This window comes from Rhinoderma darwinii, chromosome 2 (genome assembly GCF_050947455.1).
Source record: "Rhinoderma darwinii isolate aRhiDar2 chromosome 2, aRhiDar2.hap1, whole genome shotgun sequence".
Classification (NCBI taxonomy): domain Eukaryota; kingdom Metazoa; phylum Chordata; class Amphibia; order Anura; family Rhinodermatidae; genus Rhinoderma; species Rhinoderma darwinii.
Window position 1 is genome coordinate 273,158,249 of NC_134688.1, and position 17,730 is coordinate 273,175,978.

Sequence of the window (17,730 nt, forward strand, 5' to 3'; positions counted from 1 at the left end):
TTCAGTTAAACAATTAGTATTTGAGTGATTACACATTGTTTTCATTTTTCCACATGTCAGAAAATATTATAAATTAGATTCTAATTTATAACATTTCCATGTGCTGGTCACTAGGGGGAAAAGTTCCCAAAGTTGCAGCATGGTCACTGTGGTAAAGTAACCTCATTGATTTAAGCTGAAAATTTGGGGTGGACACACTCTCCTCTAGTGTCCTCACACAATCCCCCCTCCCTTCTTCTGGCTTGCGCCAGGAGAAGGAGGGGTATGAAGGTCTTCAAACCTCCTACACTGTGTGCCGCCATTTTCTGAGCAACTACACCGTGTAGGAGGATTAGATACAGGGCTCAGCAGACAGTATCACACAAACATACACGAACATAATACACACATCACATGCACAAACATAAATTACCTGCTCCTGCCGCCGCCTCCGCTGGTCTACGCTCCTTGCGCCTTCGCTTCGTTGAACATATGGCCGGAAGCCACGGCCGGAAGTCGTCATCTTACATTCGGCAGCGGCTTCCTGTCCACATGAAAATGGTGCCTGATTTCGCTCTACGAATGAGCTTCGTTTTGGTCTGTGTGGGAGCGGTACATGCGCCGTTCCCACACAGACGGCGTACGCTTCTGAGAATGAAACGGCTCCCGTTCGCATTCTCTATGGGGTTGTATGGGCTGTATTCCATCTCTGTATGTGTCGTTAATCGACACATACAGAGATGAAAAAAAAATGGCAGCCCCCATAGAGAAGTAAAAGTAAGAACACAGTAAAATGTTTAAAGTCACAACACTAATACATACAATTTTTGTTTATATTTTATTAAAAGCAATATAATAAAAAAATAAATAAATCATGACACCTTCCCTTTAAAAGATCGGCTGCTAAGGTCTCGGTGGCAGATATCACAGGACACCTTCAGATGTCTTGTGGAGTCCATGCCTTGATGGGTCAGAGCTATTTTGGCAGTATGAAGACCTACACAATATTGGGCCGGTGGTTTTTAATGTTATGGCTGATCGGTGTATAACAGCAGTTATGTGCATCACATATAGTATGCATATATGACAGGCTAGATCACTCAAAGTGGCTTCCCTCCTAATCCAGCCTACAGGAAATATATGTTTATATGTTGCAGCGTTACTTACTTCTAATTAGCGATCACCACACACAGATTCAATTTTTCATTTCCTGTGACGTTCCATGTCTTTGCGCGCCATCAACTACATTTACAGGCAGTGGCCCGGGCAGAAGTTCATGAACTCTTCAGAGCTCCGCCTCTGGTCCCACTGCCTGTAAATGTAGTTGATGACACGCAGTACCTCTGCTTAGCCGGAAGTGCTGGCTGAACAAAGACACGGAACGTTGTCTCTGCTAGTACACGCCCCCTCCTTCTTCTTCTCTCTTGGAGTTCCCGCACTGCCTGCCCGTCTCCTTTCTTCTTGTACTCACCACCTCATCCTCTGTCATCGCCCACGCCCCCTCCTCATTTCGGATTCTGCTTCTGCGATGTACTTGCCCCATTCACTTCATGTTATGCCTCAATGCCCACGCGTCACCTGCCTCAATGCTATATACAGTGATTACAAGGGTTACATAAATACATGGATGATGGGGGGTTATGTAAATACAGGGATGATGGGGGCTATATAAATACAGAGACAATGGGGTTATATACAGAAAAAATGGGGTCATCATCCTTGTATATAACCCCATCATCCCTGTATATAACCCCCATCATCCCTGTGTATAACCCCCATCATCCCAGTGTATAAATCCAACATCCCTGTATATAACCCCCATCATCCCTGTGCATAACCCCATCATCCCTGTGTATTACCTCTTTATCCCTGTATATAACCCCCATCAACCTGTGAATTACCCAATTATCCCTGTGTATTACCCCAAACATCCTATACAGGGATGAAGGTGGTTATACACAGCGATGATGGGGGTTATATAGTGTTGATGGAGTTATACACAGGAATGAAGGGGGTTATACACAAACTCTGGTATGTAACTATATTATCCCTGTATATAACCCCCATCATTCCTGTATTTATATACCCCTGTCATCCCTATGTGTAACTGCCAGCATCACTGTATATAATCGCCATCAACCCTGTATATAACCCCCATCATCCCTGTATATAACCACCTTCATCCCTGTTTATAATGCCATCATACCTGTGTATTACCCTCAACATCCCTTTATATAACCTCCATCATCCCTGCATATAACCCCCATCATCCCTGTGTATAACTCCCATCATCCCTGTATATAACCAACATCATCCCTGTATATAGCCCCATCATCCCTGTTTGATTAGTGGGTGTTTGTGACAGTGTGCAGGGAGGGATCTGGGTGACTGTAATTAAATCAGGGATAGATGGAGCCACAAAGACTAATGATGACTATTAGTGGCTGTTTAGGACAGTGCAGGGAGAGAGCTGTGTACCTGTAATTAGAGCAGGGAATGCCCCAGTGAACAAAAAGGGGCATGGCAGTATGCAAATGGCTGAGATGCTTTGGAGGAAGGGGGGGATGTAAGCTGTCTCCTCAGATGCAGCAAGGAATCTGGGTATGGTGGTTATAAGACAGGAAACAGCCAGGACCAGAAGCAAGGGATGTAAACAAACAGAAAGAGCAGCAGTGAGAGCAGTGAGGATTGAGATCAAACAAAAACTGGTTAGACGGTTAGTAGGGGGTTTTAGGGACTGCAAACCAAGGCTGGAGGACACTTTTTAGAAAATGTTTTTTCCTGGCCAATCCCTTTTAAGCATTCAAATCCGGTGTTAATTTGATGTATTGACAGATACTTTATTGGTAAATTTGCTGTGTAAGAAAGTTCCACATTCAATTTTAACTGTCACAAAGCTTCTGTATGTGTCGGCAAAGAGGCTTGATTTGGCAGTGGCTCACTATGGCAGTAAGCTGCTCTAGGTTCAAACTGGTGTAGCCCAGTAACTGCGCCAAATTCTTCAATCAATGCGCTATCCCATTGTTCTTTGATATCAGGATGTACAGTATTATATGGGATTTTTGGTTGCAGGTCGATCAATATGATAAGTAACCAATTCACCACTGCTACAACTGTATCATGAAGAAAAACAATGTGTGTTCTGTAACAGATAGGATAGCTCTATAGCAGTTTAATCTAGGAGTTATATTTGTATTTTTTTCTTGTGTTGTAGGATCTGAGCTAATGCCAAAAGCTTTATCAACAAGGATTATTGGTGGCATTTGGTGGTTTTTCACCCTTATCATTATATCATCATATACTGCAAATCTTGCTGCCTTCCTAACAGTGGAGAGAATGGAATCTGTCATCGACTCAGCAGATGACCTGGCAAGGCAGACAAAGATAGAATATGGAGCTGTCGTTGATGGAGCTACAATGAATTTTTTTAAGGTAGGGACATTCTTTATGTCGTCTTTCTTATGCTACATGACAATTAGGTATTTTCTGTATTTGTCAATTTAGTTCTTGAAATATATTCCAATATATGACATTATTATATGGCTAAATATGTTGACACCCTATTATCTTATGTGTTTTTTAAGCGACTTACTCCACCATATAAGCATTGTCAGTCCATTTTTACCTGCCAGTCTGGGTTTACCTCGTTGAAGCGAAGATGTGCAATACTGGCATGTGACCACACCATCACATCATTGCTTCAGCAAGGTGAACATAGACCAACTAGGAGCTATAGGTATGGGCTTTTTTTATGTTATCACATATGCAGCTGGTGATGTTTTTGCTCTATTTTTATTTCAAGCCCAGAAAACCCCTAAGTTGTCAACCTAATATATATATATATGTGTTTTTTTTCTTTTAATGGACTATGTTTTGTGCACCATGGGACTTTAATGCTAATGCAGGGACTTTCCTTTTCCAAACATCTGGCCCAAATTTTGGAGCACCAACCAGCCAAAACCTAGGCTAAGGAAAAGCAATTCATGAAGCTCTTGACAAACAATTTTGGCATTGACATTGCTTTCATAGGGCATGTTCACACGTGGCAGAATTTTTCTGCTGCAAATGTTGGTGCAGATTTGGGGAAATTACGCAACGAATCTGCACCAACATTTGCATATTTGACAGGTAATTCAGATATTGCAGATATCACAGCGGACTTGCCACAGATTTCAGTCTTTGGATTGCAAAGGCTGAAATCTGCAGTGAAATTCCGCTTCTTCTCCGCAACGTCATGAGCATGCTGCGGAGGGAAAATTCTGCACCGCAGCCTGATTTCCGCACAGTTATTTTCTGCAACGTCTGAACTAACTTTCCTAAAAATGTATAGAAACAAATGTAAAAAACGGCTGCTGCAGAATTCCACTGCGGACTGTCTGCAGCGGAATTCAACAGCAATTCCGCCACGTATGAATGTGCCCTTAGGCAGTGTAACATTGAGAAGTGTTTGAACTAATGACAGAGTACTTTTATATGCTATGTGGTATAACACTTAGCAGCATGTGCTGTCTACAATCTTGACTGTAGAACAAATAAATATTATTCTGGGTCACTTCCTATGTTTGACACTATCTAAAAAAATAATGGAAATATTCAGAAATCATAACACCCATGAACATCTAGGGAGGCCCATGTTCTAGGATAGTTGATTAAATCATTTTGCAGTACCTAGATTCCCTCAATAAGATAACAACCTGTTATCTTGTGCCCTCATAAAACATATAGCCATAATAGAGGGGTCGTCTGATTTACTAAAGTGGGAAAAAGTGCGGCTCTGGTGGACTTGGCCTAACCTATTACATGGACAGCCATTTATTTGACCAGGAACCGTGCAATGCTATATTTATTCTGCAACTGGAGAGGAAATGTATGGCCAGTCGCAACTTTATTACGTAATAAAAGCTTATGGCCATAATTTTCAGTAGCTTTACCACTGGTCCAACTTAATTGTAAAATCTTAAATTGTGCTTGCAGTTGTATGGAAATACCTGTTGTATGGAAATACCTGAACACACTTGGTCTATCTAAAAGTTTTTAAATCCTATTTTATTTGCAATTTTTTTAACGAGTGAAAAAGACTATGGTATAAAAAAAATACAGCTGCGCAGGCAATATTAGTAAAAAACATAATATTACACTTACCCGTAAAGGTTAATGTAATGTAACAAAATTGCACAGCTTGTAAAAGAAACAAAATTTTAACAAATGTCTGATTATTATACAAGTTGTGTGTTCATTGTATTGTGCTCAACAGCTTTTCTAATTAGCTGAGTGAGAATAACAAAAATAAGGGTGTATTCTCACGTGGCAACAAGAACTGCTAGTGTAACACATGGACAATAAAGGCACGGCTAGTGTACAAACACACAGACCGGATACGCTGCATAAAACTACACAGAGTATCTGCCCTGGCTACCGCAGGGAATTCGGCCCAAAAAAACCGCACTAAATTGTGGTGAAGTTTTTTAAGCGGCATGTCCGCTGCGGAAATACTGCAGGAATAAAAAAAAAAGTTTATACTTACCATCCACGCATTGCCATGGCGTCGCATCCCACTCTCCTGAGCATAGCCCAGCCTCCTGGGATAATGCTGTAGTCCGTGACCGCTGCAGACTGATTGGCTGCAGCAGTGACATGGGCTGGAACGTCATCCCAGGAGGCCGCTCTGTGCTCAGAACAGAGGATTGCGTCTCTATGACAACAGTCGGGGGTAAGTATAAGCTTTTTTATTAATTTTAACTAAAAAATAAAGATTTTTTTTCATTCCGTCTAACCCTCGGAACTCCCATCAACCAGCAGAACGAATTTGGCAGTGAGGATGGATGTGTCTGGTACTGTAGCTCCGCATATTCAAAAGTATAGTGCTAAACGTGGTAGAATATGGTAGAACCAGGCACAGCTACATTTGTATGGACATCATCAATGTAATATCCTGCAAAATCCTTTAAAGCCTGGAAGCTATTGTTACACTTTCAGTCCAGAAACTAATGCTGAAAAACTTTGAATATTAAAACAAATTATTAAAAATCAAATAAAATCAAACATAAGTGATAACACTTAAGCCTATTTTATGTTTTGAGGCCATATTTTCTGCTAAATAAGTTGCTATCTGAAATTAGACTTTTGTCACTGCCACCTTTTAAATCTATTATTCAAGTTGTTAAAATGTTTATTTGCAGAAATATCATGTTTAGATTTGTCCCCTGTAATAGCTATACTAGCTTTTTTCACTAAGAAAATCAATTAACCATGTATGTTCACCATGGGTGGCAAGAATTCTATTTTTTTCCCAATTTTGATTATTTGCTTGTACAGAACTGTAATAAGGCACCTATAAAATATTATGGATTCTGACTGTACCTTCGTATGCCACCGATTTCACCATAAAGCTTATCGGGCCGTCGTGTGCTGCCACACAGGCTCCATGCTCATGGCTCACCATGTGCACATAGCCTAAGACAGAATTGAAGGGTCAACAATATTCAATAGAAATGATCTCTCTTTTTTGATCAAACGTTATTGTTGCCTATTAATTAATCTAGGAAGAAGTATTTTGCTCACAGTTTTAAATCCGCGTTTAGTAGGGAAATAAGCCTGTAATTTCTTCAGTAAGTAGGATCCTTCCCTTCTTTATGAATAATAAGAATATGGGCTTCAAGGGCTTGTGTGGCTGGAGGGGGATCTTTTAGTGGACTGTTTATATATGTAGGTAACAAAAGGGTTGGGCAAAACATAAAATAACTTGTTATAGTAAGATATTCGGAAACTGTCGGTCGAGTGCAGTTCCCATTGGGGATAGTATTAAGACTTTTTTTGACCTCCGGAATGGTAAGTTCTCTCTCACCTGTTCCGTAAAGCAGAGGAGATTGAGAAGGTTCAAATACTCTTTAATCTTCTTATTTCCCAGAGTTTGTCGGTGTTTCATCAGAGTGAAGATTATATATGGAATCCCCCTTAGGTGTGCAGATCTTTTTTTTTTATATATAAAAATGCATTCCTGAGCTTTCTTAACCATCTTCACTTCTCCCCCTTTATCGCCACGAGTGTAGAATTTGTGTTTAACTTTACGGTATGTCAAAGCAGCTCTTGAGTCTTTGAGAGAGTTCTGAAGGAATGACAGGTTATTTTCTTCTGTAATGACCATGGATCTTTTATGAGATCTTTCAAGTTTAGCTATCTGCGATAAAAAGGAAATTATTTAGATGGAACGCTGCGTCTTTAGAAAGGAGGCCAAGTGCAATCAGTTCACCCCTAATATAAACTTTCTGAGCCTCCCAGATAAAATATTGGGAAGTAGGGAAACCTGCATTAATTTTAAAAGGGAACTAGAGATTCTCAATATAGTTATCCTTAGTGAATTTTGTATCAATCAGGGTGTTATTCAGTTTATACGACCACTCTCAGATGGGTAGGTATAGAAGCGACATGGACATATGTATCGGGCATGATCGGAGGTTGCAATATTTCCTAATGTAGAGAATATGTCCCGAGGAAGGTATCTCCCAGACCTAAATTTTTGATGTGAGGGCGCTTCTTAGACCTCGGTAAGATATGGTAAATTTTTTAGAGGAGGAGTCCTGCAGGGGATTCAGAGTGAGTGATGCTAAAATCACCTCCCACTAATTCCAGGCCCTCTGAAAATGCTTTGGTTTTGTTAAAGGGAATGTGTCGCAAATTAAACCTTTTTTTTTTTAAGTGTCGTTACTTATTTCTATTATATTTTTTAAGTTTTTTGCTGTATTTTTTTTTTTTTCCGTATGGTGGAAAGTATTAAAAATTAAATAATAATTTGACATGTTTTCCAATGTTGGCCACCAGGGGGAGCACTTCCCAGAATTACAGCAAGGTGAATAAGGCAAAGCAACCTGACTCACAGCTGCTGTAAATGTGGGAGGGAACCTCACCCCCCCCCTCTCACAAGCCAGGTAAAGGTGTCTTCAAATTGCTAAGCAGTGTCTGGCAGCCATATTGGGTGTGATTCTGCAGCTGGAAGAAGTTATAGGACACACCAAAAGGCTAAGTGTATGTTCACACGCTTACTAAACAAAGGGAAAACCGATCCTGATTTTCAGCCATTTTTTAATCAAACTCGCGTTTTTTAACGGCCATTTTTGGAGCTGTTTTTCTATAAAGTCAATGAAAAACGGCTCCAAAAACGTCCCAAGAAGTGATGTGCACTTAATTTTGGTCGGGCGTCTTTTTACGTGCCGTTTTTGGAAAGCTACCACGTAAAAAACGCCGGAACAGAACGCCGTATTTCCCATTGAAACCAATGGGCAGATGCTTGTAGGCGTTCTGCTTCCGATTTTTCAGCTGAAAACATTGTGTGTGAACATACCCCTAGGGTTTGTGCACACGCTAACTGCATTTACGTCTGAAATGATGGAGCTGTTTTCAGGAGAAAACAGCTCCGTCATTTCAGACGTAATTGCTCGTACTCGCGTTTTGCGAGGCGTCAATTACGGCCGTAATTTGGAGCTGTTCTTCATTGAATTCAATGAAAAACGGCTCAAATTACGTCCCAAGAAGTGTCCTGCATATAATGTATATAAGTGTCCTGCACTTCTTTGCCGAGGCTGTTATTTTACGTGCCGTCTTTTGACAGCGACGCGTAAAATTACAGGTCGTCGGCACAGTACGTCGGCAAACCCATTCAAATGAATGGGCAGATGTTTGCCGACGTATTGGAGCCGTCTTTTCAGGCGTAAATCGAGGCGTAAAATGCCTCGTTTACGCCTGAAAATAGGTCGTGTGAACCCAGCCTTAGAATGATGAAAGTGAAGTGAATGACTTTTCAGTTGACCGGTTCACACGGCGTGTATTTGACATGTTTTTTTTTTTTGCACATTTTACGTGCAAAAAAAACACATAAAAAACGCTTGATTACACTTGATTTTGTGTGTTTGGGGGATGTGTGTGTGTGTGTTCTCGCCGCTGATTCTTCAAAACAGCTGATAAGCGGCTATGAAGTATCAGCGGCGCCCGTGCACACTCCACTCTGCCACACACACACGGGAAAAGTCTTAAAGGGGTCGTCCAGGAAAACATGGTGCCGCACCTGTCCTCAGGTCGTGTGTGGTATTACAGCTCTGTCCTATTCACTTCAATGGAGGTGAACTGCAATACCAGACACAACCTGAGGACAGGTGCGGCGCTGTCTCCAATCCGGACACCCCTTCTGTCCTGAGATGACCCGACGGGGGAGGCGGGTGTCAGAGCCACCCACCGCTATCACCGCAGACAGAACCACACAACTATGGCATGAGGGCAGGGCTTGTCCTGAGTGCACTGTCTCTTGTTATGGACAGAGTTATAGTCACATGAACCCCGTCTGATGAACCGGTAACCTAGGTCCGATCACATGACAGAGGGGGTCACCAAAAACCCTGTGCACCCTCAGCCCGTCCATCCAGCCCTTTCCTGGTTATATCTGCGTCTGGGAAAGCTGGGTGACCACCATTACCCCTACTACTGGAGTGTTTAGGGATGTGACTAATGAACCTCTCACACTCCAGTAGGAGGGGTAATGATGGTCACCCAGCTTTCCCAGACCCCTGAACGGTAAATTTCTCTAGTTGTCCTGAGACTGTTTGGGGATGTGACTAATGAACCTCTCAGTCTCAGCACAACTAGAGAGATTTATCATTCAGGGGTCTGGGAAAGCTGGGTGACCACCATTACCCCTCCTAGTGGAGTGTGTTCGGGGATGTGACTAATGAATATCACACTCCAGTACGAGGGGTAATGGTGGTCACCCAGCTTTCCCAGACCCCTGAACGGTAAATCTCTCTAAGGGTATGTGCACACACACTAATTACGTCCGTAATTGACGGACGTATTTCGGCCGCAAGTACCGGACCGAACACAGTGCAGGGAGCCGGGCTCCTAGCATCATAGTTATATACGATGCTAGGAGTCCCTGCCTCTCTGCAGGACAACTGTCCCATGCTGTAATCATGTTTTCAGTATGGGACAGTAGTTCCACGGAGAGGCAGGGACTCCTAGCATTTTAGTTAATTCCCTCTTTGAAAAGTTTATATTTACCATGTAAATATACGGACGTAACATGCTCGTGTGAACCCAGCCTAACCCCTAGAGAACAAATAAGACTCTGTTTACACCTGCTTTGGAGGCTCTGTCGCAGATTCTGTCACATTTGACAGAACAAATAGCGCAGTATGCAGTGCTATTATTTCCAGTAGAATGTCGGACACCTCAACAAAACCAATTGTAAATCAATGGGGTAAGTCAGGCACTGTTTGTGTCCCTCGTGCGACAGATGCAGCACTACATTAATTTTGTTGTTCTGCTCCTGTGACGGAGCAGAACAATGGTATTGACAAATGCAGATGTGAACAGAGCCTAATTTCTCCAAGTGAATGTTTTGCTGTTAGGTCAAAGCTAGAAGATATTTATTCTAATCCACTACTGTGTTGCTATGCCTACTGTGGACTAACAAAAATAATACCTACACACGAAGGAAGTCCAAGAAAGCCCATTACATTATACAGTAGATCTCGAGTTTGGCTATATTTAGCGGAGAGGAATTTTTTCATTACCACACTAAATATTTCAACCACTACTCACCGTATTATTCTATTTTTCCTTCACATGTGTCTTATGCTCTGTGTCACTCCTAAAGTACATAATGTATATGTGATTATGAGCAAACCTTGAAGTAATTAAACTGCTACATGTAAACTTTTCACAGTATTAAAAAATCTTCCAAATAGAAAACGGTTTATTATAGGATAAATTGTGTATCTTTGTCATGCCCCGCGTGTCAATAGTAAAGGTAAGGCTATGCTTATAACATTTACCTCTTACGACTTTTAATGCATGTAATTTAGCAGGTAACATAAACACGTAGAGAAAAAATAGCACAGCACTCACCAGTATATTGTAGTTTTGATTTATCATGAGAACATCTCCACATAATCAACAGAGAATAAGTGAGGTGAGCTAGCCCCGGCCGACAGAACATTTTACTTCACATGCGCACCCTCAAGCCTTAAAGGGTAACTAAACGTTCAATAAACTTCTGACATGTTATAATGACATGTCAGAAGTTTTGATTGGTGGGGGTCCAAGCACTGAGACCCCCACCAACCGCTAAAACTAAGTGGCAGAAGCGGTGGTGTGAGCGCTGAGCCGCTTAGTTTTTGTGCGGCTTTTTCTGGAAAGCCGATGTAGCGGTGTAAAGGCTCACAGACTTTCAATTGAGTCTGTACACCTCTACATCAATTTCTGGAAAAAGCCAAACAGAAACGAAGCGGCTCAGCGCTCACACGAGCGCTTCTGTCACTTTGTTTTAGCGATTGGTGGGGGTCTTAGTGCTCGGACCCCCACCAATCAAAACTTCTGACAAGTCACTATGACATGTCAGAAGTTTGTTGAACGTTTAGTCACCCTTTAATTTTATTGAGCAACTTGTGCTATTGGGTACTTTATTTCTATTTATTAGATTATTTTTTTTTATAAACTGTGCTCTTTGATAATTTACTTTATTGAGTATCTGCAAAAAATAATGGTCTTAATCATATCACTATAATGTTATGTTTTAATATATTTAGTTATATACAGTACACATTTTAGATACAGTATATACAATTTGCATACAGAAATGCCAAAGAAAGACTGAATGACTTCTATCTCTACTAAACAGAGGGTAGCTTTGCATTCTGTTGACTGTTCTCTAGGGGTTGTGAAGAGTAACATTTTTTTTTTAACAGTTAATGTCTATAATACACATCAGTGGCAATGGAAGATAGGAAAGATTCAATGTCAAGAAACCCTATCATCAAAGTACTGTAGCTTATCTTTTTAGTTTTTGAAGACCACAGATAAAGATATTGAAGTTCAGAGTTCTTGGTGAAAAACTGGTTTTATGGCTTCGGACCACAAGTCAGTAGCTAATGCACTGTCAATTCCTAGAAAGATATGGCTTTAATTAAAGACAACAAATAATATGTTGATATTGATCATGATGGAATATAACATAGCACACAACTGTCTTTTCTTAATTACCACAAGCCATCTTCAAGGACACTACCACCTTCACATATGGCAGCATTCTATAACATAAATGCATTGTCTAAAGATAAATTGCTTAAAGAGAGAGGTAAAGCATCAAAGGACTTGACTGGCAGGATTGCCAATGACACATTTTGATACGGTTAAGCTTCTTTTTTACTTAATGGAATGGGATTGCCACTGATTCATATGCACTATAAAATAAAATTGTAACATAGTACTCACACAATACCACCATACAGTTGACAGAGCTCTTTAGCTGCCCCTGATTTTTCTGTCTCTCCCCGAAGCCGCTACAACTTCTAAAATGGGAGCAAAGTCAAGATATGTTCATATGTGGCATACATCTGAATGGGGTTGTACCTGCAGGATGTGCATGGATATCTACAACCTCATTCAGATAAATAGTTCAGTCCCAGAAATGTCTGCAATAAATTTGCCACGGGTGAACATATCCTAAATCAGCTACCCACTCAGCCATCGACTCACTAATTCAGGTAATACTGTGGGTCTCTGTTAGTCTCTCTGCATCTGAAACAATGAGTGTGCTGCTTATATGCAAACTGGCTATTCAGTTTAGATAGCCGTCATCAAATAGCTCCACTACATCCCCATAATCAGATCATCGAGAGAGTGCATGTTTATGGCCATAGTGAAAGGGGGATATGTGGCTGCCAAACACTTCTGTTGCTTATCCCTAGGGGAAGGGCATGCCCAATCCTTGACAGCAGATGCCAAAGGACAGTCAAGTAGACCCCAAATTAGAATATTGGATAATTATTTAATGTGTACGGCCAGCTTAAAGAGGCTGCGTCATTTGTTGGCTTTTTCCATTAAAGCAGATTTGTCAGGTCAGATCTGATACCCTATCTGCGGGCCATATGATAAAAAAAGAAACACTGAGCTCAGGAATATACAGTTTATCTATGATTTTTTTTAGTATTTTCATGTAAAAAGCAGTTTAAATGTTGTCAGGACTCATGAAAAAGCTTGTTTCACTCCGTTCACATATAATGATTGACATCTTGTCTTGTATTAGTTTTGTATATATGTAGAGCATCAATAACATTGTGTGGCTGAGGGAAGAATGACTCACAGGCTTTATTTATGAGACCTGGCAGCATTTAAACTGATGAAGCAAAACAAGATGTCATCTTACTGGTCCAATTTCTTGTTTCATCTTCCCAGAGTCATACATTCATAGTGGATGACTTATATGTACTGTCAGTTTGTGTGCCTTCTGTCTGTTGACTGTGAAAGCTTTCCTTTGTAAAAAAAAAATCCAAAAAATCTATTCAAATGAAACAGATTTTAATATGTAAATACAAAAAAACAATAATTATATATCCTCAAGATCAGAGTCTCCAAAAAGGCGTTGCTAGCTACCCTTCCATCCTGCCCCATCCAGTATGGAATCTTAGTCACAAAGCCTATATAGTTTATAATAGGCAAATAACCATACTCAGAATTATTTTGGAGTGCATGAAAAAACCTAGATGAAAACCACACATAGATGTCCTGATCAGGAATCAGAACCGCAGTGTAACAAGGCAATAGCTCTAACCATCCGAAATGTATGTGTTTTTTTTAATGTTTTTTTTTTGTTTATAGTACAAATGATATTATATCTCTTAGAAACTAAAATCAGGATGTGACAATGAGAGTGGTTTTGGGGAAGATGGCTTTTAAGGTTATTCAATGTAATGCTTTTCACACACTTAGATTGTGACTATCAGACTGTTATTATGAGAAATGTAGTGTGAGATCAACTGGAGTCTATAAACCTATTGACCCAGTGCCCTCAGAGACTTTTTCAAGAAAAAGGAAATTAAAATTCACAGCAATGAATATCCAGCAAAGCCATGCATCACAAGAAGGAAAGAAGCTGGCATGAGCATTTCTATTCCTGCATTAAAATATATTTTAGGTTTAATTAAATAGAACATGCTGAAAAAGCATTAACCCCTTTTACTAGGCGGGTGCTAGCTTACTGCTGTTTCCTGAACGGATACAACCAGGGCAATCTTATTGTTAAGAGCACATTGTTGTATTCCTTACATTTATGTAGTATGGACAACTAGTTCAATTATTTATTCCACGTTGGCAAGTAAGGTACAATGTGCACTTTCTTGATAAAGGAGATAGCTGTCCAATAAATGTTGATTGGTGATTAAAAAGAATAGGTACATTTTCTGTCATGCAGTCACTATAGATTTTTTCCATACCTCTACCGACTTTCAGATTTAGGCTGGGTTCACACGACCATGTTACGTCCGTAAAGTACGGAACGTATTTCGGCCGGAAGACCCGGACCGAACACAGTGCAGGGAGCCGGGCTCCTAGCATCATAGTGATGTACGATGCTAGGAGTCCCTGCCTCGCTGCAGGACAACTATCCCATACTGTAATCATGATTACAGTACGGGACAGTAGTTCCACGCAGAGGCAGGGACTCCTAGCGTCGTACATCACTATGATGCTAGGAGCCCGGCCCCCTGCACTGTGTTCGGTCCGGGTCTTCCGGCCGAAATATGTTCCGTACTTTACGGACGTAACATGGTCGTGTGAACCCAGCCTTACTGTAGACTAATAACAATGGGCTTGAAGTTAGAAAAGTACATACAAATGTACAAGGTCATTAGTGTTAATATAATATCTTAATTTATATTACATTTAGTCTAGGTTGCAAAAAAATGCCCCCTGAATATTCAATGGCTTTTATTATCATATCATTATTTCTAGAAACAGATCTGTCATATGTCAACCATACAATGAGCCCACAATACTGAACCATAAATGAGTAGATTGGGGAAAATATATTAATGCATTGGACTAAAGCCCCTTCAACACTATTCTGCATGTGTGCTTATATTGTGCTTGTAACTGAGTGGGTCTTCAGAGTAGCAAAATCAACCCAGTTCACAGCTAGTATTGCTTTGAGCAATCACCATATTCCCGATCTGAGTGCGAAACCATCTTGAAGAATATGGTGCGCACTACACTTGTAGCTGCACTAGTATTAGTAAATCTCCCTTATTGTCTCATTATGGTATGCTGTGCCAAATACAGCTCTGCGGTATTGAAGAACCGGTTCTGCTATAGCTGTATATCATTTAGAGGACATTAGCTATGAGAAGTTTACATCGTGTGATCATCAGTGGCTTGGCATTAAAGACATGTCACCACAGACCTGGCTGTGTTCATACAGTACTTTGAGCTAAACAGGTAACATTATAAAATGTGAAACTGTAATTGCACATTGTACATGCCCACCCCACATTTTAGAGACTCAGTACTATAAAATAGATAATGGTAATCACTAAATATAGAATAGTACTCAAATATTTAGTGTTATGCATCATCCTGCAAAGGGTGTTTGGGTTAGGCTGGGTTCACACAACCTATTTTCAGGCGTAAACGAGGCGTATTATGCCTCGTTTTACGCCTGAAAATAAGGCTAGAATATGTCGGCAAACATCTGCCCATTCATTTGAATGGGTTTGCCGACGTACTGTGCAGATGACCTGTAATTTACGCGTCGTCGTTTGACAGCTGTCAAACAACGACGCGTAAATTTACTGCCTTGGGAAAGAAGTGCAGGGCACTTCTTTGCAACGTAATTTGAGCCGTTCTTCATTGAACTCAATGAAGAGCAGCTCAAGATTTACGAGCGTCACAGACGCCTCGCATAATACGAGGAGGAGCTTTTACGGCTGGAACGAGGCAGCTGTTTTCTCCTGAAAACAGTCTGTCATTTCAGCAGTAAAAGCCTCTCATCGTGTGCACATACCCTAAGGCTGTGTTCACACTGTGTTTGCAGTGTACATTTAACATATACAATGGGAAAGTTCCTATCATATACGTTAAATGTATCCATAGATCCCAATTCACCCGATGAAGGCCAAAAGAATGTCCTTTTGGTCTCCGTTGGGCTGATATACATTGATATACCTTTCTTTTGCTGGATAAAGTAGACTAGGCTATTTTACCCTGAGGCATACAGTAAAAAAAAATGTCATCCGTTTGACGTATACATCATGAAAAGCTCTCAAAACATATTAGCCAATGTGTTATGGATGGCACTGGTAGACAACTGTCACAGCCTCCATTTAACGTATACATCAGGAGCTAAATTCAGTGTGAACATAGCCAATTCAAGAAGAGGCAATTAAGTCAAGACTGATAAAAATGTTTTTTATTTCAAATGAATAAATATCTGTTAAAAGCCTGGTTCTATGATACTCAGAGAAACAGTTAAATCAAATGTGTACCTCAGATTTCAGCTATGGGACCCCCTTGTCCCACAACTTTGCTGTTGGTCTTGACATTCTGCTGGCAGCCAGACTTTAGTGTTTTATATTAATGAGTTTACATTTTTATATAGTACTGTGCAAAAGTTTTAGGCAGTTGTTGAAAAATGCTGCAAAGTAAGAATGTATTCCAAAATAGAAGTGCTAATAGTTTTGTTTTATCAACAAAATATAAAGTGAGTGAACAGAAGAAAAATCTAAATCAAATCAATATTTGGTGTGACCACTCTTTGCCTTCAAAACAGCATCAATTCTTCTAGGTACAATTGCACACGGTTTTTGAAGGAACTCGGCAGGGAGGTTGTTCTGAACATATTGGAGAATTAACCACAGAGCTTCTTAAAATACTTCTGTCTCTTCATGTAATCCCAGACAGACTCGATGAGGTTGAGGTCAGGGCTCTGTGGGGGCCATATCATCACTTCCAGGGCCCTTTGTTCTTCTTTACGCTGTAGATAGTTCTTAATGAAATTGACTGTATGTTTGGGGTTGTTGTTCTGCTGAAAAATAAATTTAGGGCCAATTAAACATCTCCCTGATTGCGCTGCATGATGGATAAGTATCTGCCTGTATTTCTTAGCATTGAAGATACCATTAATCGTGACCAAATCCCAAACTCCATTTGCTAAAATGCAGCCCCAAACTTGCAAGGAACCTCCAGCATGCTTCACTGTTGCCTGCAGACACTCATTATTGTACCGCTCTCCAGCCCTTCGGCAAACAAACTGCCTTCTGTTACAGCCAAATATTTAAAATTTTTACTTCTCAGTCCAGAGCATCTCCTGCCATTTTTCTGCACCCCAGTTCATATGTTTTCGTACATAGCTGAGTCGCTTGGCCTTGTTTCCAGGTCAAAGGTATGGCTTTTTGTCCACAATTCTTCCATGAAGACTACTTCTGGACAGACTTCTCTGAACAGAAAATGGGTGTACCTGGGTCCCAGTGGTTTCTGACATTTCTGAGCTGATGGCACTGCTGAAAATATGTTAGTTTCCCATTTCCTTGTGCTTCTTCAAAAGAACTTGAAAAGAGCATCTTGAAACCCCACTCTGCTTTGAAATTTTGTGACTGGAAGAGACCTTGCTGATTTAGTATAACTAACTTGTGCCTTGTTGCTGTGCTCAGTCTTACCATGGTAGACCTGTGGCATGAAACTGTCTTCCGCCACCTCACCTTTGTAGCAGAGTTTGAATATTCCTCACCCAGTTTTACAAAGCTGTTTTTGTTACAGCTAATGACTGTTTTAACCTAAATATGAAAATGATGATCACTGTCTCCTATTTGGTAAATGCGGTTAATCATACACGACTATAATCCTGTAAAATACATTAATTTGTGCAAGTTTACCTAAAAGAATCAATGCTGTTTTGAAGGCAAAGGGTGGTCACACCAAATATTAATTAGATTT

The 17,730-nt window shown here is 40.5% G+C and overlaps 1 protein-coding gene across 1 annotated transcript in view; it reads left to right on the top strand.

Annotated features, from left to right (window-relative positions):
• GRIK3 (glutamate ionotropic receptor kainate type subunit 3) overlaps positions 1–17,730 on the top strand; it is a 472,269-nt gene that overhangs the window by 444,968 nt on the left and 9,571 nt on the right. The window contains exon 13 of the mRNA XM_075853264.1: positions 3,194–3,411. Coding sequence (XP_075709379.1) covers positions 3,194–3,411 — 218 coding nt within the window. The remainder of the gene's footprint in view (positions 1–3,193; positions 3,412–17,730) is intronic.